General features: G+C 41.4%; 1 protein-coding gene across 1 annotated transcript; it reads left to right on the top strand.

Moving 5' to 3' along the window:
* Positions 1 to 1,171: 1,171 nt before the first annotated feature.
* LOC139375843 (vascular cell adhesion protein 1-like) lies at positions 1,172 to 16,119 on the top strand. Its single transcript, XM_071117756.1, has 9 exons — positions 1,172 to 1,500; positions 1,596 to 1,886; positions 4,150 to 4,446; positions 4,984 to 5,244; positions 5,555 to 5,887; positions 7,847 to 8,143; positions 9,088 to 9,348; positions 13,078 to 13,344; positions 15,404 to 16,119. The coding sequence occupies exons 1-9, from the start codon at positions 1,458 to 1,460 to the stop codon at positions 15,538 to 15,540; spliced, it is 2,187 nt and encodes a 728-aa protein (XP_070973857.1). The 5' UTR covers positions 1,172 to 1,457; the 3' UTR covers positions 15,541 to 16,119.
* The last annotated feature ends 3,794 nt before the right edge of the window (positions 16,120 to 19,913 follow it).

Consider the following 19,913-nt stretch of genomic DNA (forward strand, 5'->3'; position numbering starts at 1 on the left):
GCTTTGTGATGGCCACTCCAATACCTTGACTTTGTTGTCCTTAAGCCATTTTGCCACAACTTTGGAAGTATGCTTGGGGTCATTGTCCATTTGGAAGACCCATTTGCGACCAAGCTTTAACTTCCTGACTGATGTCTTGTGGTGTTGCTTCAATATATCCACATAATTTTCCTACCTCATGATGCCATCTATTTTGTGAAGTGCACCAGTCCCTCCTGCAGCAAAGCACCCCCACAACATGATGCTTCCACTCCCGTGCTTCACGGTTGGGATGGTGTTCTTCGGGTTGCACGGCTCCCCCTTTTTTCTCCAAACACAACGATGGTCATTATGGCTAAAGAGTTATTTTTTTGTTTCATCAGACCAGAGGACATTTCTCAAAAAAGTATGATCTTTGACCCCATGTGCAGTTGCAAACCGTAGTCTGGCTTTTTTATGGAGGTTATTGAGCAGTGGCTTCTTCCTTGCTGAGCCTATCAGAAGCTTCTAAAGCCATGACGTCATTATCTGGAATTTTCCAAGTTGTATAAAGGCACAGTCAATTTAGTGTATGTAAAATTCTGACCCACTGGAATTGTGTTAGTGAATTATAAGTGAAATAATCTGTCTGTAAACAATTGTTGGAAAAATGTATTGTGTCATGCACAAAGTAGATGTCCTAACCCACTTGCCAAAACTACAGTTTGTTAACAAGAAATTTGTGGAGTGGTTGAAAAACAAGTTTTAATGACTCCAACCTAAGTGTATGTAAACTTCCGACTGTAGCTAGCACTCCTGTCAGGTAGTTAGCTACAGTTACCCATAGCTGGCTAGCTAGTTTTATAGTTTGGTAATTTATTCCAATAAATTTCAGAGTTGCAAAAAATATGTTAATGAATCTAGCAACGTTTTATAGGCTCTTCACCACGAGACTAAGCCAAATTGCCAATGCAAAAATCAATGTGTATGAATTCCCAGCTAGTTTTATATATATATATATATATATATATATATATATATATATATATTGTTGTTGTTTTAAGCAAGCTAGCTTCATACTTTTCTGACATGCTGAAAATGCAGCCTTTTAAAAATGTAAATGTACACTTCGCAGCCACCAGTTTGACATATGACTACAGTTTGCATTGAATTGTAGGTCATATCAACCCCGCAAGTGACCGAAGTTGTTCACTCGAGAGGACAAAGTTAGTAAATTTGACCACTTAAGATGCCAATCAAACTGGGGATTTTCGGAGGGAAAGTGGCTAGGGCAAGGGTTGAGGACTGCAGCCCCAGCCTATGAGACAAGGGCGCATGGAATAATGGGCTACAAAACTTCCAAGGGGAGTCTGCAACGGGAACCCCCTCATTAAAAATGACATATATAAATATCAACATGGGCCAAGGACAGAAGGCTATGTCTCTCAAGGTTTCTTCAAGAGAATAACTAATTTAGCTGTAATTTCTCAAAACAGAGCATGACTGCGTTCGCGCTTTGGATAGTATTGCTGCCTACTGCAGGTAAGATCTTAACATTTTTCCTAAAATGCTGCAGTTTTAAGTTTCATATAAGGTCAAGTATGTTTAATTTGGACAAATTATTATCTCTTTTAAAGCGTCGAAATTTGTCCTAAACCTCACACCGAAGCATCCCATGGCTCGAGTCGGCGACAGTCTGGTCCTGAAGTGCAAAGCCAGTGGTTGCGCCGAAGCCGTCACGTTCACCTGGTCTTCATTGATTGACCGGTCACTCTACGGTAAAACGGAGACCAACGGGACAGTGTCCCTGCAAATATTTAACCCGTTGGGAATTCATCACATCAACACGGTCGTCTGTAAGGCCACATGCAGAACCAAAGGAGAAGATACACAAAACGCGCAAACGTCTACTAAGGTGAACGTCTACGGTAAGTTTTGTGCGTCTTTGTTTATTGTAGGCTTTTATAATAGAACGTCTTCATGAACAGTAGCTTTGTGTTTATTGTAGGCTTTTATAGTAGAACGTCTTCATGAACAGCAGCTTTGTGTTTATTGTAGGCTTTTATAGTAGAACGTCTTCATGAACAGCAGCTTTGTGTTTATTGTAGGCTTTTATAGTAGAACGTTGAACAGTAGCTTTGTGTTTATTGTAGGCTTTTATTAGTATGAACAGTAGCTTTTGTTTATTGTAGGCTTTTATAGTAACGTCTTCATGAACAGCAGCTTTGTGTTTATTGTAGGCTTTTATAGTAGAACGTCTTCATGAACAGTAGCTTTGTGTTTATTGTAGGCTTTTATAGTAGAACGTCTTCATGAACAGCAGCTTTGTGTTTATTGTAGGCTTTTATAGTAGAACTTGTTCATTGTAGGCTTTTATAGTAGAACGGCTTCATTAGCAGTAGCTTATAACGTCTTCAGATCATGCGCAATTGCTTTGAAGTTTATAATATTAAAACAACATTCCAATGAATCTAAAGTATTTTAAGCAGGGCTACTGTATAATCGATAGGCATCCGACCTACTGTATGTAGACTATAAGTGGCGTGTATTCATGGGGGCCAAGGGAAGCCAGGATTCCTCGACAAATGTATCTTTGGTCTCTTTGTGTTTTAATAATTGTCCTTCAATTCGCAAGGGGCTGAATGTATCTCACAGGAGAAAGCATCCGAGCGAGCGAAACAGGGGTACTCCGACTCTCTACGTGTATAGGCCATCTCTATCTGATGCTGTCTGGTCATAAAGAGTATGGCATTGTTGCCGCCCGTAGCATTGGATGCAAGGGAAGCCAGAGAGCATTTTGGGCTCCTTCGAAAATAAAAAGAATAAAACATTTGCCAATAAGCGTTGAGCTAAACTGTGAATGGTCCTGGAAGCGTAAAAAAAGTGTAAATGGAAGCCTGCTTGGATTTGGCGTCTCCTATCAAATCGCTTTGAGAGCATAATTTACGTCATTAACAGAAACAACTTGAATTGTTGCATCTCGTTGTGTTGTTGTCCTCCTATGTCTAGCTAGCTAAAATTGTCCCTTTCCTAAATTAGCCATGGATGGAGATAGGGATTTGTGGTTTTACTTAATTCTATGTACTGGACAAGGATTATAAAGGCGATTCTGATGTTGACATTTTGAAGTTGAAATGGTCCTGGAATAGGGAGGCAGCTCCTGCGGGTACCTCTACGTGGTTCTGATAGGAGAATTATGTTCTCCAGGTACATCACCCAATTTAATTATATTACTCTGTCTGCAAACCAGAATTTGTAAGATCCTGGTAGAATGAAACAGACGGAGGCCCAGCTAAATGGTCAAAAAGGTTTATTCACGGAACGTTCTGAATCCAAGAATACAAATTAATTCATTTTATACTGACTTCTCACGCCCACACATACACACAAAAATACGCACACACATGTCCTGCAACGCACACACTGTGCAATTGTTGTTTTGTAAACCAATCGGTCATGCGATTCATTCTTGGTTTTTTTTCCCCTTTTTCTAGTCTCACTTCCCAGCCGACAGAGATAGTGACTTTGTCCTTGAGACGTACTCCCCGTTCTCTCCCAAATCTCTAGTCAGGTCGGCACCAAGCTCAGACAGTCTGTGTTTAGAACACCATAAAGACATATTGTTTACCCTAATTCTGACTAGGACAACACATTTATTGATTATGATTTTATACATTCTAATCAATTCCATACAATTATATGTTTCAGGGCGGAATATTATTCCTATTATTATTACAATCATTCAATTAACAGACAATTCTCACCTATCAAATTCTAAATCAATAATTGTTTAGTGGTCCAAAAATGTCAGAAACATTAACTTGCTTCACCAGACAGAGGTTGCTATCTGGTTTTGTGATGAAACAAAGGTGTGGTTGAATTTATTCTGCCACTGTGTCTTCTTATTGTCTCTTTACTTATATGAAATAGGCCTGACAGATCATGATGGACTTGATCATTTGATCAAAACATGTATGAATGAATTGATAAATAAATAGCTAAATTAATTGCTACAGTAGTGGGTTAAAATGCAACTTGGACACAAGTTAGTTTGTCTGTAGCTGTATAGATCTTCTCATTGGCTACTATCTGTAGGTCTTATTTCAAATGACTGCTACAAAACACATTGGGTCGTAGCATTCCAGAAGACAATGTGTTTTGATTAACCATTCATTGATTTGTCATTGACAGCCTTACCAAAGGATCCCACCATATCAAGAAGTGACCTTTTGACTGAGGGTCAGGAGAGTAACCTCACCTGTACAGTTCCAGATGTGTACCCAGCTGAACGTCTAATCATTGAGTGGCTACTGGGAGATGAAGTTCTCCTCAAACAAGATGAACATCTGGAAGTCCAGACTGTCACCTCAGTGTTGAAATACAGACCGACAGCCCAGAACAATGGACAGAATGTTACCTGCAGAGCCACGCTGGACATTGGGATTGACAAGAGAACCAGAGAGACTGTCGCATCAATGACCGTTCAATGTAAATACATATCTGTCAAGAGTTGTTCAATCATTCTCATCGGACAATGTTTCAAAATACAGTTTGGGGTACAAGTTAAAGAAGCTATACAGAACGTTTGCCTCTGGGGTGCTCTTGAGACAAAAGGGGTCCCCTAATATTGTATTTTTATTTAACCAGGCAAGACAGTTAAGAACAAATTCTTATTTACAATGACGGCCTAGGAACAGTGGGTTAACTGCCTTGTTCAGGGGCAGAATGAAAGATTTTTACCTTGTCAGCTCAGGGATTTGATCTAGCAACCTTTTGGTTTCTGGCCCAATGCTCTAACCACTAGGCTGCCTGCCATCCCAGAACGGACAGAAATATTCTCCAGAAATTACCTCATTGGACAGAAAGGAGCATACCCATGAGCAAAATAATACATTCTTTGCATAAAACTAAGAGTTTGTTTAATATTATGTCATAGGTATATCAACCATACAGCCATCATTTGACATGAGCAATTAGCAACTAATCATAATGTGTATCTAACAACCATTATTTTCCCCAATGTAGATTCCCCCAGAAATATCACTATCTCAGAGAACACTCAGGTGAAAATCGGAGACGGTTTTACACTGACGTGTCGTGCTGAGGGGAGCCCTGAACCTACTGTGTTGTGGAGAAAACTGGACCAAGATGGCCGCTCAGTCGTGGCAGGAGAGGGTGCGACCCTATTGGTGGAAGAAGCGTCATGGTCCCACGGTGGAGAGTATGAATGCGTGGCCCACAACGTCGTAGGAAACCTTACAGCTCACATGACTGTTAATGTTCAAGGTGAGTCTGATGAAAGCAAACTATATCAGCTTGTGGTTTGTAGTTATAAAAGGTATATCCCATTGCGATCCCATTTCCAGTTGACAAATACTGACTGTAAGACACAGAATAACCAAGTAAGACTATAATTCATAAGGACAAAAAAGCGGGCTTAATATTGTGTCAACATTGGAACCATATAGTTAATTTTACTTTGTGAAATACCTTATTAACATAGTTTACCATCATTATTATTCCCCTTTTATGTTGACATTTTTGTATTCATATAACCTAATTGATATATGATTATGTTACTCATTACCCCTGGCAGGTCCTCCAGAGAAGCCTGTTCTTTATCTGAGCCCATCTGGTGAGCTGAAAGCGGGGGACAGTGTGACCATTACCTGCCAATCAGAGAGTGGGCCGCAGGGGCGTGTGGCGTTACGCCAGTTGACCGGCAGTCAGGGGGCGGAGCTAGAGTCCAACCAGGGCCACACCTCCATCACTGTCCAATCGCTGACAGCTAGAGACTCGGGATTGTACGAATGTCAGGCTACCAATCCCTATGGGAAACAGACATCTTCCATTAACATCACAGTCTTCGATGAGCTTTATACAGAGAACCAGAGAACCACAGCGACTGTCGCATCAATGACAGTTCAATGTAAGTACATTTCTGTCAAGAGTTGTTCAATCATTGTCATTAGACAATGTTTCAAATACAATTTGGGTACAAGTTAATGAGGCTATACATGACTTTTGCCTCTGGGGTGCTCGAGATAAAAGGGGTCCCATAAATGACCTCATTGGACAAAAAGGAGCACATTGTTTGCCTAAAACTAAAGGCTTGTTTCATATTATGTCATAGGTATATGAACTATACAGCAAACAAGCCAATATTTGATGTAAACAATTTGCAACTTAACTTCCATAATGTGTATCTAACAACCATTATTTTCCCCAATGTAGATGCCCCCAGAAATATCACTATCTCAGAGAACACACTGGTATCTTTGTGTTTTAATAATTGTCCTTCAATTCGCAAGGGGCTGAATGTATCTCACAGGAGAAAGCATCTGAGCGAGCGAAACAGGGGTACTCCGACTCTCTACGTGTATAGGCCATCTGTATCTGATGCTGTCTGGTCATAAAGAGTATGGCATTGTTGCCGCCCGTAGCATTGGATGCAAGGGAAGCCAGAGAGCATTTTGGGCTCCTTCGAAAATAAAAAGAATAAAACATTTGCCAATAAGCGTTGAGCTAAACTGTGAATGGTCCTGGAAGCGTAAAAAAAGTGTAAATGGAAGCCTGCTTGGATTTGGCGTCTCCTATCAAATCGCTTTGAGAGCATAATTTACGTCATTAACAGAAACAACTTGAATTGTTGCATCTCGTTGTGTTGTTGTCCTCCTGTGTCTAGCTAGCTAAAATTGTCCCTTTCCTAAATTAGCCATGGATGGAGATAGGGATTTGTGGTTTTACTTAATTCTATGTACTGGACAAGGATTATAAAGGCGATTCTGATGTTGAAATTTTGAAGTTGAAATGGTCCTGGAATAGGGAGGCAGCTCCTGCGGGTACCTCTACGTGGTTCTGATAGGAGAATTATGTTCTCCAGGTACATCACCCAATTTAATTATATTACTCTCAGTCTGCAAACCAGAATTTGTAAGATCCTGGTAGAATGAAACAGACGGAGGCCCAGCTAAATGGTCAAAAAGGTTTATTCACGGAACGTTCTGAATTCAAGAATACAAATCAATTCATTTTATACTGACTTCTCACGCCCACACATACACACAAAAATACGCACACACATGTCCTGCAACGCACACACTGTGCAATTGTTGTTTTGTAAACCAATCGGTCATGCGATTCATTCTTGTTTTTTTTTTCCTTTTTCTAGTCTCACTTCCCAGCCGACAGAGATAGTGACTTTGTCCTTGAGACGTACTCCCCGTTCTCTCCCAAATCTCTAGTCAGGTCGGCACCAAGCTCAGACAGTCTGTGTTTAGAACACCATAAAGACATATTGTTTACCCTAATTCTGACTAGGACAACACATTTATTGATTATGATTTTATACATTCTAATCAATTCCATACAATTATATGTTTCAGGGCGGAATATTATTCCTATTATTATTATTATTATTTTATTATTATTATAATCATTCAATTAACAGACAATTCTCACCTATCAAATTCTAAATCAATAGTTGTTTAGTGGTCCAAAAATGTCAGAAACATTAACTTGCTTCACCAGACAGAGGTTGCTATCTGGTTTTGTGATGAAACAAAGGTGTGGTTGAATTTATTCTGCCACTGTGTCTTCTTATTGTCTCTTTACTTATATGAAATAGGCCTGACAGATCATGATGGACTTGATCATTTGATCAAAACATGTATGAATGAATTGATAAATAAATAGCTAAATTAATTGCTACAGTAGTGGGTTAAAATGCAACTTGGACACAAGTTAGTTTGTCTGTAGCTGTATAGATCTTCTCATTGGCTACTATCTGTAGGTCTTATTTCAAATGACTGCTACAAAACACATTGGGTCGTAGCATTCCAGAAGACAATGTGTTTTGATTAACCATTCATTGATTTGTCATTGACAGCCTTACCAAAGGATCCCACCATATCAAGAAGTGACCTTTTGACTGAGGGTCAGGAGAGTAACCTCACCTGTACAGTTCCAGATGTGTACCCAGCTGAACGTCTAATCATTGAGTGGCTACTGGGAGATGAAGTTCTCCTCAAACAAGATGAACATCTTGAAGTCCAGACTGTCACCTCAGTGTTGAAATACAGACCGACAGCCCAGAACAATGGACAGAATGTTACCTGCAGAGCCACGCTGGACATTGGGATTGACAAGAGAACCAGAGAGACTGTCGCATCAATGACCGTTCAATGTAAATACATATCTGTCAAGAGTTGTTCAATCATTCTCATCGGACAATGTTTCAAAATACAGTTAAAGTACAGTTAAATACAGTTAAATACAGTACAGTTAAAGTACAGTTAAATACAGTTAAAGTACAGTTAAATACAGTTAAATACAGTTAAAGTACAGTTAAAGTACAGTTAAATACAGTTAAAGTACAGTTAAACAGTTAAATACAGTATACAGTTAAATACAGTTAAAGTACAGTTAAAGTACAGTTAAATACAGTTAAATACAGTTAAAGTACAGTTAAATTACAGTTAAATACAGTTAAATACAGTTAAATACAGTTAAATACAGTATACAGTTAAATACAGTTAAATACAGTTAAAGTACAGTTAAATACAGTTAAATACAGTATACAGTTAAATACAGTTAAATACAGTTAAAGTACAGTTAAATACAGTTAAATACAGTATACAGTTAAATACAGTTAAAGTACAGTTAAATACAGTTAAATACAGTTAAAGAAGCTATACAGAACGTTTGCCTCCGGGGTGCTCTTGAGACAAAAGGGGTCTCCTAAATTGTATTTTTATTTAACTAGGCAAGACAGTTAAGAACAAATTCTTATTTACAATGACGGCCTAGGAACAGTGGGTTAACTGCCTTGTTCAGGGGCAGAATGCCAGATTTTTACCTTGTCAGCTCAGGGATTTGATCTAGCAACCTTTTGGTTTCTGGCCCAATGCTCTAACCACTAGGCTGCCTGCCGTCCCAGAACGGGCAGAAATAACCTCATTGGACAGAAAGGAGCATACCCATGAGCAAAATAATACATTCATTGCATAAAACTAAGGGTTTGTTTAATATTATGTCATAGGTATATCAACCATACAGCCATCATTTGACATGAGCAATTAGCAACTAATCATAATGTGTATCTAACAACCATTATTTTCCCCAATGTAGATTCCCCCAGAAATATCACTATCTCAGAGAACACTCAGGTGAAAATCGGAGACGGTTTTACACTGACGTGTCGTGCTGAGGGGAGCCCTGAACCTACTGTGTTGTGGAGAAAACTGGACCAAGATGGCCGCTCAGTCGTGGCAGGAGAGGGTGCGACCCTATTGGTGGAAGAAGCGTCATGGTCCCACGATGGAGAGTATGAATGCGTGGCCCACAACGTCGTAGGAAACCTTACAGCTCACATGACTGTTAATGTTCAAGGTGAGTCAGATGAAAGCAAACTATATCAGCTTGTGGTTTGTAGTTATAAAAGGTATATCCCATTACGATCCCATTTCCAGTTGACAAATACTGACTGTAAGACACAGAATAACCAAGTAAGATTATAATTCATAAGGACAAAAAAAACGTGCTTAATATTGTGTCAACGTTGGCACCAGCGACAGTTGCTTCAATGAGTTTACCATTGCTCATGTAAGTACACAAGGCATTCCGAGTGGGAAAAACGGGTTGCAATGTCATTGAAACACATCAACCTTTATTTGTCACGATACCTTACTGTGAAATGCTTACTTACAAGCCCTCAACCAACAATGCAGTTCAAGAACTAGAGTTAAAGTATTTACTAAATAAACTAAAGTAAAAACAAATATGTAAAAGGTTTTAACTGGTTGTAAAATAATGTTTTCGTCTTTTTAGCTGCAAGGTGAAAAATATGTCTTAATTTAATTTAGCAGACACACTTATCCAGAGCTACTTACAGTTAGTGCATTCATCTGTCATAGTGAGGTGGGACAACCACATCTCTCAGTCATAGTGAGGTGGGACAACCACATCTCTCAGTCATAGTGAGGTGGGACAACCACATCTCTCAGTCATAGTGAGGTGGGACAACCACATATCTCTCAGTCATAGTGAGGTGGGAGACAACCACATCTCTTCAGTCATAGTGAGGTGGGACAACCACATCTCTCAGTCATAGTGAGGTGGGACAACCACATCTCTCAGTCATAGTGAGGTGGGACAACCACATCTCTCAGTCATAGTGAGGTGGGACAACCACATCTCTCAGTCATAGTGAGGTGGGACAACCACATCTCTCAGTCATAGTGAGGTGGGACAACCACATCTCTCAGTCATAGTGAGGTGGGACAACCACATCTCTCAGTCATAGTGAGGTGGGACAACCACATCTCTCAGTCATAGTGAGGTGAGACAACCACATCTCTCAGTCATAGTGAGGTGAGACAACCACATCTCTCAGTCATAGTGAGGTGGGACAACCACATCTCTCAGTCATAGTGAGGTGGGACAACCACATCTCTCAGTCATAGTGAGGTGGGACAACCACATCTCTCAGTCATAGTGAGGTGGGACAACCACATCTCTCAGTCATAGTGAGGTGGGACAACCACATCTTTCAGTCATAGTGAGGTGGGACAACCACATCTCTCAGTCATAGTGAGGTGGGACAACCACATCTCTCAGTCATAGTGAGGTGAGACAACCACATCTCTCAGTCATAGTGAGGTGGGACAACCACATCTCTCAGTCATAGTGAGGTGGGACAACCACATCTCTCAGTCATAGTGAGGTGGGACAACCACATCTCTCAGTCATAGTGAGGTGGGACAACCACATCTCTCAGTCATAGTGAGGTGGGACAACCACATCTCTCAGTCATAGTGAGGTGGGACAACCACATCTCTCAGTCATAGTGAGCACATCAATAAAGAAATTAGCAGCAAAGTCAGTGCTAGTAGTAAAATAATTATATTCTGGTTATCACCAGTCTGACCAGATAACAACCAGAATGTTTCCATGACGTCTCGATGTCATGAAGTCTAGGTCTAACTGGTTGTAATGTGATATGACGTCTTTTCAACCATATAATCAGTTTACAAATCGCATACGACGTCACGTGCCAAATATTTTCACGTCAACCTAGAGGCTTAAACCACATTAATCCACATTAAGCAGATACGTTATCCCTAGAGACCCAACGACGTCACGTGCCAAATATTTTCACGTCAACCTAGAGGCTTAAACCACATTAATCCACATTAAGCAGATACGTTATCCCTAGAGACCCAACGACGTCACGTGCCAAATATTTTCACGTCAACCTAGAGGCTTAAACCACATTAATCCACATTAAGCAGATACGTTATCCCTAGAGACCCAACGACGTCACGTGCCAAATATTTTCACGTCAACCTAGAGGCTTAAACCACATTAATCCACATTAAGCAGATACGTTATCCCTAGAGACCCAACGACGTCACGTGCCAAATATTTTCACGTCAACCTAGAGGCTTAAACCACATTAATCCACATTAAGCAGATACGTTATCCCTAGAGACCCAACGACGTCACGTGCCAAATATTTTCACGTAAACCCAGAGGCTTAAACCACATTAATCCACATTAAGCAGATAAGTTATCCCTAGAGACCCAACGACGTCACGTGCCAAATATTTTCACGTCAACCTAGAGGCTTAAACCACATTAATCCACATTAAGCAGATACGTTATCCCTAGAGACCCAAGTTTAAACATTAAATTATGTATTAAATCATGTTTTACTTGATTTGGCACGTGACGTCGTATGCGATTTGTAAACTGATTATATGGTTGAAAAGACGTCATATCACATTACAACCAGTTAGACCTAGACTTCATGACATCAAGACGTCATGGAAACATTCTGGTTGTTATCTGGTCAGACTGGTGATAACCAGAATATAATTATTTTACTACTAGCACTGACTTTGCTGCTAATTTCTTTATTGATGTGCTCACTATGACTGAGAGATGTGGTTGTCCCACCTCACTATGACTGAGAGATGTGGTTGTCTCACCTCACTATGACTGAGAGATGTGGTTGTCTCACCTCACTATGACTGAGAGATGTGGTTGTCCCACCTCACTATGACTGAGAGATGTGGTTGTCTCACCTCACTATGACTGAGAGATGTGGTTGTCCCACCTCACTATGACTGAGAGATGTGGTTGTCCCACCTCACTATGACTGAGAGATGTGGTTGTCCCACCTCACTATGACTGAGATATGTGGTTGTCTCACCTCACTATGACTGAGAGATGTGGTTGTCCCACCTCACTATGACTGAGAGATGTGGTTGTCCCACCTCACTATGACTGAGAGATGTGGTTGTCTCACCTCACTATGACTGAGAGATGTGGTTGTCTCACCTCACTATGACTGAGAGATGTGGTTGTCTCACCTCACTATGACTGAGAGATGTGGTTGTCTCACCTCACTATGACTGAGAGATGTGGTTGTCTCACCTCACTATGACTGAGAGATGTGGTTGTCTCACCTCACTATGACTGAGAGATGTGGTTGTCCCACCTCACTATGACTGAGAGATGTGGTTGTCCCACCTCACTATGACTGAGAGATGTGGTTGTCTCACCTCACTATGACTGAGAGATGTGGTTGTCTCACCTCACTATGACTGAGAGATGTGGTTGTCCCACCTCACTATGACTGAGAGATGTGGTTGTCTCACCTCACCATGACTGAAAGATGTGGTTGTCCCACCTCACTATGACTGAGAGATGTGGTTGTCCCACCTCACTATGACTGAGAGATGTGGTTGTCTCACCTCACTATGACTGAAAGATGTGGTTGTCCCACCTCACTATGACTGAGAGATGTGGTTGTCCCACCTCACTATGACTGAGAGATGTGGTTGTCCCACCTCACTATGACTGAGAGATGTGGTTGTCCCACCTCACTATGACTGAGAGATGTGGTTGTCTCACCTCACTATGACTGAGAGATGTGGTTGTCCCACCTCACTATGACTGAGAGATGTGGTTGTCCCACCTCACTATGACTGAGAGATGTGGTTGTCTCACCTCACTATGACTGAGAGCTGTAGGTTCTAGGTTCACGTCAACCTAGAGGCTTAAACAAACGGAAATCCTCCATTTCAATTTGCTACTTTTCTTTCCCCCCCGAAGCGCCGCCCACAAACCTGTCCGTGGAGGTGTTCCCGTCTGCTGAGTTTGAGAAGGGGCAGAACGTGACCATCTGGAGCTGGGCTGTGGGCGTTCCCGCCCCCTCCGCCACCCTGGTGAGGCTGCGGGATGGGGTGGAGATGCACTCCTCTGACGGAACCTTCCACCTGGTCCACCTGGGCCCGGAGCACGCTGGGCTCTACCTGCTCAATGTCACCAATGTAGTGGGACACCAGAGCCTCAGCTTCAGCCTCAGCGTCAGCATCCAGGGTGAGACCACTGAGAGATACTCACACAAAAAAACATGCGGGCACACACACTCTCTCTCTGTCTCTCACACAAACTAATGGTTTATATACATCATTGACACACACGAAAAAAACATGTTGTATTGATACGTTCACCATGCAGTGAAATGTGTTGTTTTACATGGTCAGCCATAGTAGTACAGTGCCCCTGGAGAAAGTTAGGGTTTAAGTGCCTTGCTCAAGGGACAAATCGATAGATTTTTCACATTATTGGCTTGGGTATTCGAACTAGCAACCTTTACGTTACTGTCCTAACGCCTTAACCACTAGGCTATACACACACAAGGCATTTGAGTGCACACCAAGACTCGGGCATTGCCACAAATCTCAAGCTCCTACACACGGACCAAAAATAGAAACGCAACATACAACAAAATCTGTCAATTGAAATAAATTCATTATGCCCTAATATGTGGATTTCACAGATATGCATCTGTTGATCGCAGATACCTTAAAAAAAATAAATGGGCATAACAATGGACCTCAGGATCTCATGACGGTATCTCTGTGCATTCAAATTGCCATCAATAAAATGTAATTGTGTTCGTTGTCCGTAGCTTATGCCTGCCCATACCATAACCGCCACCACCACAATGGGGCACTCGGTTCACAACGTTGACATCAGCAAACCATTCGCACCACATGACGCCATACACGTGGTCTGTGGTTGTGAGGTCAGTTGGACGTACTGCTAAATACTCTAAAATGGCATTGGAGGAGGCTTATGGTAGAGAAATTAACATTCCATTCTCTGGCTAAAGCGCTGGTGGAAATCCCTACATTCAGCATGCCAATTGCACACTCCCTCAAAACTTAGACATCTGTGGCATTGTGTTGTCTGACAAAATGCACAAGGTGCACCTGTGTAATGATCACGCTGTTTAATCTGCTTCTTGATATGCCACACCTGTCAGGTGGATGGATTATCTTGGTAAAGTACACTGCTCAAAAAATAAAGGGAACACTAAAATAACACATCCTAGATCTGAATGAATGAAATATTCTTATTAAATACTTTTTTCTTTAATACATAGTTGAATGTGCTGACAACAAAATCACACAAAAATTATCAATCCATGGAGGTCTGGATTTGGAGTTACACTCAAAATTAAAGTGGAAAACCACACTACAGGCTGATCCAACTTTGATGTAATGTCCTTAAAACAAGGACTGTCACGTCACGTCTGTCACATGTGCTCAGTGTGAACCTGCTGTGAAGAGCACAGGGCGCCAGTGGTGAATTTGCCAATCTTGGTGTTCTCTGGCAAATGCCAAACGTCCTGCACGGTGTTGGGCTGTATGCACAACCCCCACCTGTGGACGTCGGGCCCTCATACCACCCTCATGGAGTCTGTTTCTGACCGTTTGAGCAGACACATGCACATTTGTGGCCTGCTGGAGGTAATTTTGCAGGGCTCTAGCAGTGCTCCTCCTTGCACAAAGGCGGAGGTAGCGGTCCTGCTGCTGGGTTGTTGCCTTCCTACGGCCTCCTCCATGTCTCCTGATGCACTGGCCTGTCTCCTGGTAGCGCCTCCATGCTCTGGACACTACGCTGACACAGCAAACCTTCTTGCCACAGTTCGCATTGATGTACCATCCTGGATGAGCTGCACTACCTGAGCTGTACCTACCTGTAGACTCCGTCTCATGCTACCACTAGAGTGAAAGCACCGCCGGCATTCAAAAGTGACCAAAACATCAGCCAGGAAGCATAGGAACTGAGAAGTGGTCTGTGGTCACCACCTGCAGAACCACTCCTTTATTGGGGGTGTCTTGCTAAATGCCTGTAATTTCCACCTGTTGTCTATTCCATTTGCACAACAGCATGTGAAATGTATTGTCAATCAGTGTTGCTTCCTAAGTGGACAGTTTGATTTCACAGAAGTGTGATTGACTTGGAGTTACATTGTGTTTTTTAAGTGTTCCCTTTATTTTTTTGAGCAGTGTATGAAAAAACTAAATTTAAAAAAGTATGAAAAAATGGATATGGAGTCTGCTAACTTTAAATCTCATCCCTCCAGATAAATCCGTCAATCCAAAGACCGTCATCATACCTGCAGCGTGCTTTGTTTTCATGACCGCTGCTGCCACGACTCTGATGCGATTCCTGAAGAGAGCAAAACAGGCAAGTTCATATGAACTTGCAAGGACAGTTTAGACTCCCCCCATGGAGGGAAGAGAGATGGACTCAACATCAGTCTGCAATTGAGCACTGTAACAGTCCACTGAGGTGTTTTCCTCAGAGGTGGACAGAGACTGTATTCTTCGTTGCTATTGGTCAAGTGAAGCTCAAACACGCACGCACTGAAATCATGGTCTCGATTCAATCCGTATCGTGGAAGTTGATTGAAATGTAAATGTTTTCCAGTTGAGCCGACAGATGCAGCGGTTACCGTAAATGCAGTCTACGGGAACATTGACTTTTAAAATGCAAATTGCGCTACAGCGAAGAACCTTCCGCGATACGGACTGTATTGAGGCCTAATTGTTTGTTTATGCGTGTTCTCTACTGGTGGATGTACAAAGTCATGAATGTAACTGATGATTTGCACAGATATGACTTCTAGCATCTTGTAATACCTTTAGTCAACCACCAGCCCAGGACATTGCGTCACTGCAGCATCAGACCTTCTTTCACTAGAGTTTATATTATTGCTGTATATAATTTTTTTGAAAGAAATGTGAATTAATATGTTTTGTACAGACTTATTGTAATAAAGATGACAATGAAAAGGTGTACCCTGCCTCCTGTTTGAAGAGACACACACAGGGTGATACAGGGGTTTAGGTAAGAGTTGGAGGGTGCGGAAGAAACAAGGAAACAACAGGCATACCTCCAAAACACACAAAGACCAAATAGACTTGACTGAGGATATGGCACTCCGTATCAAGGAAACCATCTCAGAAACAAACACCCATGTTCCACTAACTCTTCTGGGAAGTGTGAGACTAATCTTCCATTTAGAGACTGTGTTTGTTGAGAAGAAAAAAAAAACATAAGTACATATCGCATAAGTACAATACCATATTTGTCCCAAGGGCTCAGTCAATGGGAGGAGGAGTTTGGAGTTCATTGTGCTTACAGACACCAATCCCAAATGATCTCTGGTTGGCTTCCCCTTTAAAAGCTTTCAGCCAAATCTGTGAAAAGACACAACAAAACTGAGGAAATCTTAGGGGGACAAACAGTGAAATCGAAATGATTGCGTTTTCTTTTTGTTCAGTATACATTAGATGCTTCTGTTATATTTTTGAGTTAGTCATTAAATTGACAAATAAATTAGGCCCTAATCTATGGATTTCACATGAATGGGCAGGGGCACACTCATGGATGGGCCTGGTAGGGCATAGGCCCAACCACTGAGGAGCCAGGCCCAGCCAGTCAGAATGAGTTTTTCTCCACAAAAGGGCTTTATTACAGACAGAAATACTCCTCAGTTTCATCAACTGTCCGGGTGGCTGGACTCAGACGATCCCACAGGTGAAGAAGTCAGATGTGAAGGTCCTGGGCTGGTGTGGTTACATGTAGTCTGCGTTTTTGAGGCCGGTTGGAAGTACTGCCATATTCTCTAAAATGACATTGGAGGCGGCTTATGGTAGAGATTAACATTCAATTATCTGCCAACAGCTCTGGTGGACATCCCTGCAGTCAGTATGCCAATTTCACACTCCCTCAAAACTTGAGACATCTGTGGCATTGTGTTTCGTGACAAAACGGACCATTTTAGAGTGGCCTTTGTCTCCAACACAAGGCGCACCTGTGTAATGATCATGCTGTTTAATGAGCTTCTTGATATGTCACACCTGTAAAGTGGATGGATTATCTTGGTAAAGGAGAAATGCTCACTAGCAGGGAGGTAAACAAATTTGTGCACAACATTTGAGAAGCTTTTTGTGTGAATGGAACATTTCTGGGATCTTTTATTTCAGCTCATAAAACCAACACTATACATGTTGTGTTTATATTGTTGCTCAGTGTAGTAGGGAAAGTGTTGTGGGTATTGGGTAATGATGATGTAGCGGGGACACCATGCATCCCACTATCAGTAACACTTCTCGTCCGGGTCTAGAGATTAATAGTCAGCTTGACCTCATCGCCATCCTCGGGTCATAGGTCACATATACGGATCAAAGTAGAGACATATTTGCACCTACAGCCTTAGACCAGATGCCTAATGTCCAAATACTTTTACACACGTTGAGTCATGGGATGTTTTTACGCACGTTTTTAAAGGAAACAGCTAAGTAATGCCCTTTTTGTGTTTGCTGAGCTCTCATCTAAGAAGCACTGTGCAGTCTGTGAAGGGGTTTGTTTGTTTACCGTCTCCAGTGATGAACAAGTGTTGGTTAGCCCCTCTTCACAGTTAATAAGCTATGTCCTCCAGTCAGAAGTAATCAGATGTCTTTGCTGTGACCTGTAGATCTGTGTGTCAGGATGTTTGTGTGTTAGGGTGATTGTGTATAATATATGTGTAGAGGCATCAGTTTAGATAAAAAAAATTAATACTCATTTGCAAAACCTAACCCGTGTCTTTCGTGAGAGGAACATTTATTTTTTGGGTCAAAACCGCGATGTTCATCACATAGTCGTTCTGATATTATGATTAAATATTTCAATACACAAGTACCTTCATACAGGGGTTTAGAACTTCCTTCCTCTATTGGATAGAACTCAAACGGTTCATAAACCAACCGGATAGAGAGGTAGTCTAATCTAGTCTATTACAGGCACATTGTGTCTCTTCCTTCTTGTTCCCGGTAAGTTCCCCTTGAAAATGACAACTTCCCTGCCAATACACACACTCTTTTGTAAACCGTGCAATATGGTCGGCAAAGATAAAATAAAAAGCTGTTTTTCTAAACTGCCCCCTACTGTTAGCAACCAAATGGTATATGTTCTCAAACCTAGGTAACATGAGGAAAATAAGAGGGACGATACGGGCTGTATTGTGCAACAGTAATGCAAAGATGGATTCTGAAGTTGGTTGGTTCGTATTCATTACGCACCAATCAATAAAAAACAGACTAGAACAGGAAGGGGCTAGTTGGACTTGTCTAATAAGAAAGGCTCATTTTAGTTGTTTTCCATTACAACATGTTTTTCCATGTGTGCCCCAATGACCCTGGTCTATTGGAAGTTCCAGGGAGTGGGTTTGTTATATGTTTCAATTTCCTCAGATGTGCCTCAACCCAGAGATTAAATGATGATTACAATCTTAAAAGGTCTGAACTAAAATTAGGAATTTAGGCCTGGGAATTTCCAGAATGTGTTGAAGTATGGGGCAAAGAGAAAACAAAACGGAACCAGCATTTTGTTTGATTATTCTTCAACTTTTTAAGCCTGGGACCCAAATGAGAAATTCTGTGGTTTCCTGGGACCCAAATGAGAAATTCTGTGTTTTCCTGGAACCCAAATGAGAAATTCTGTTTTCCTGGGACCCAAGCTTAGGAAAATATGCAACTATACATAAATATCGGTACATTTCATTGCCCTTATGCCTAAAACAAATGATGAAATGAAATATCCATATAAATATCTATGAATGTTATTTTTCCCCATTAAAACACTTACATATCTGTATGGGTTGGAACTGTTACTGTTAAAATACAATAAATACTTTTCATTCTGAACTGGAATAAACTGATTGATCACATCACACAGATGAATAACAGAACACACACGCTGTCCTTTTCTGGTCTATATCTGTGTGAAGTGATCAATCCGTTTATTCCAGTTCAGAATGAAACATATGTATTGTATTTTAACAGCAACATGTCTATTCTGGTCTCTGTTTTAACAGTGTAACACTGAGGTGATGCTCAGCCTTGAAACTGTTTCTTAACAACAAAAGTTCCAATCGAGACTAGTTTTCAACAATAATTTCTACAGTAAAATGTACAGTGGGCCTGATCATTGTTCACCTTCATCTGTAGTTACTTAGGGTTGCACTATCAGTAGCTTGCTTGCTTTGACTAACGTTAGCTATTAGCTGTGTACAAAGCCAGGGGATTGTTTGAAAGAGAAACTCTATGAGAGTTAGTACTCCCTTATTTCTGCTGATCATCACCTGTTATATAATGACAACAATGTCTTGCTAGCGGATTTATTTTTCCACTGTCGAGGCACAGTTTCCTGAAACATTCTGCCCTGTCCTGAAATAACTTCCTGGGTTTACCATCATGCTTTGGATGTTTGGTCAGGACGTTTTGTTTTATTAAATTTGTTCGTTTTGCGAGATTCATTACTAAGCACTTCCACACACAAAACACATTGTGGGCGCTCCTCGTTATGAGTGTGTGTGAAACAGAAAAACTCATCGCTGTGTTTCATGACAATTGAGCTCAGTCAGATCTTGTCGCTAGCATTAGTCCAATTGATGACAGCGGTGAATGGTGGCGAGTGGGAATGACAAGTCAGTGGCTGACAGCGCATCATCTACAAAGGGAAGCACAGCCGCGAGTTGCCGCAAGCTGCCCAGTGACACGAGTCTACCAGACGAGCTAAATCACTTCTATGTTCGCTTCGAGGCA

This window comes from Oncorhynchus clarkii, chromosome 20, assembly GCF_045791955.1.
Source record: "Oncorhynchus clarkii lewisi isolate Uvic-CL-2024 chromosome 20, UVic_Ocla_1.0, whole genome shotgun sequence".
NCBI lineage: Eukaryota > Metazoa > Chordata > Actinopteri > Salmoniformes > Salmonidae > Oncorhynchus > Oncorhynchus clarkii.

Coding starts and splice junctions, on each gene's coding strand:
- LOC139375843 (XM_071117756.1), top strand. CDS start 1,458: ATGACTGCGTTCGCGCTTTGGATAGTATTGCTGCCTACTGCAG. Junction 4,447..4,983: donor CGCATCAATGACCGTTCAAT/GTAAATACATAT, acceptor TCCCCAATGTAG/ATTCCCCCAGAAATATCACT. Junction 9,349..13,077: donor CATGACTGTTAATGTTCAAG/GTGAGTCAGATG, acceptor TCCCCCCCGAAG/CGCCGCCCACAAACCTGTCC.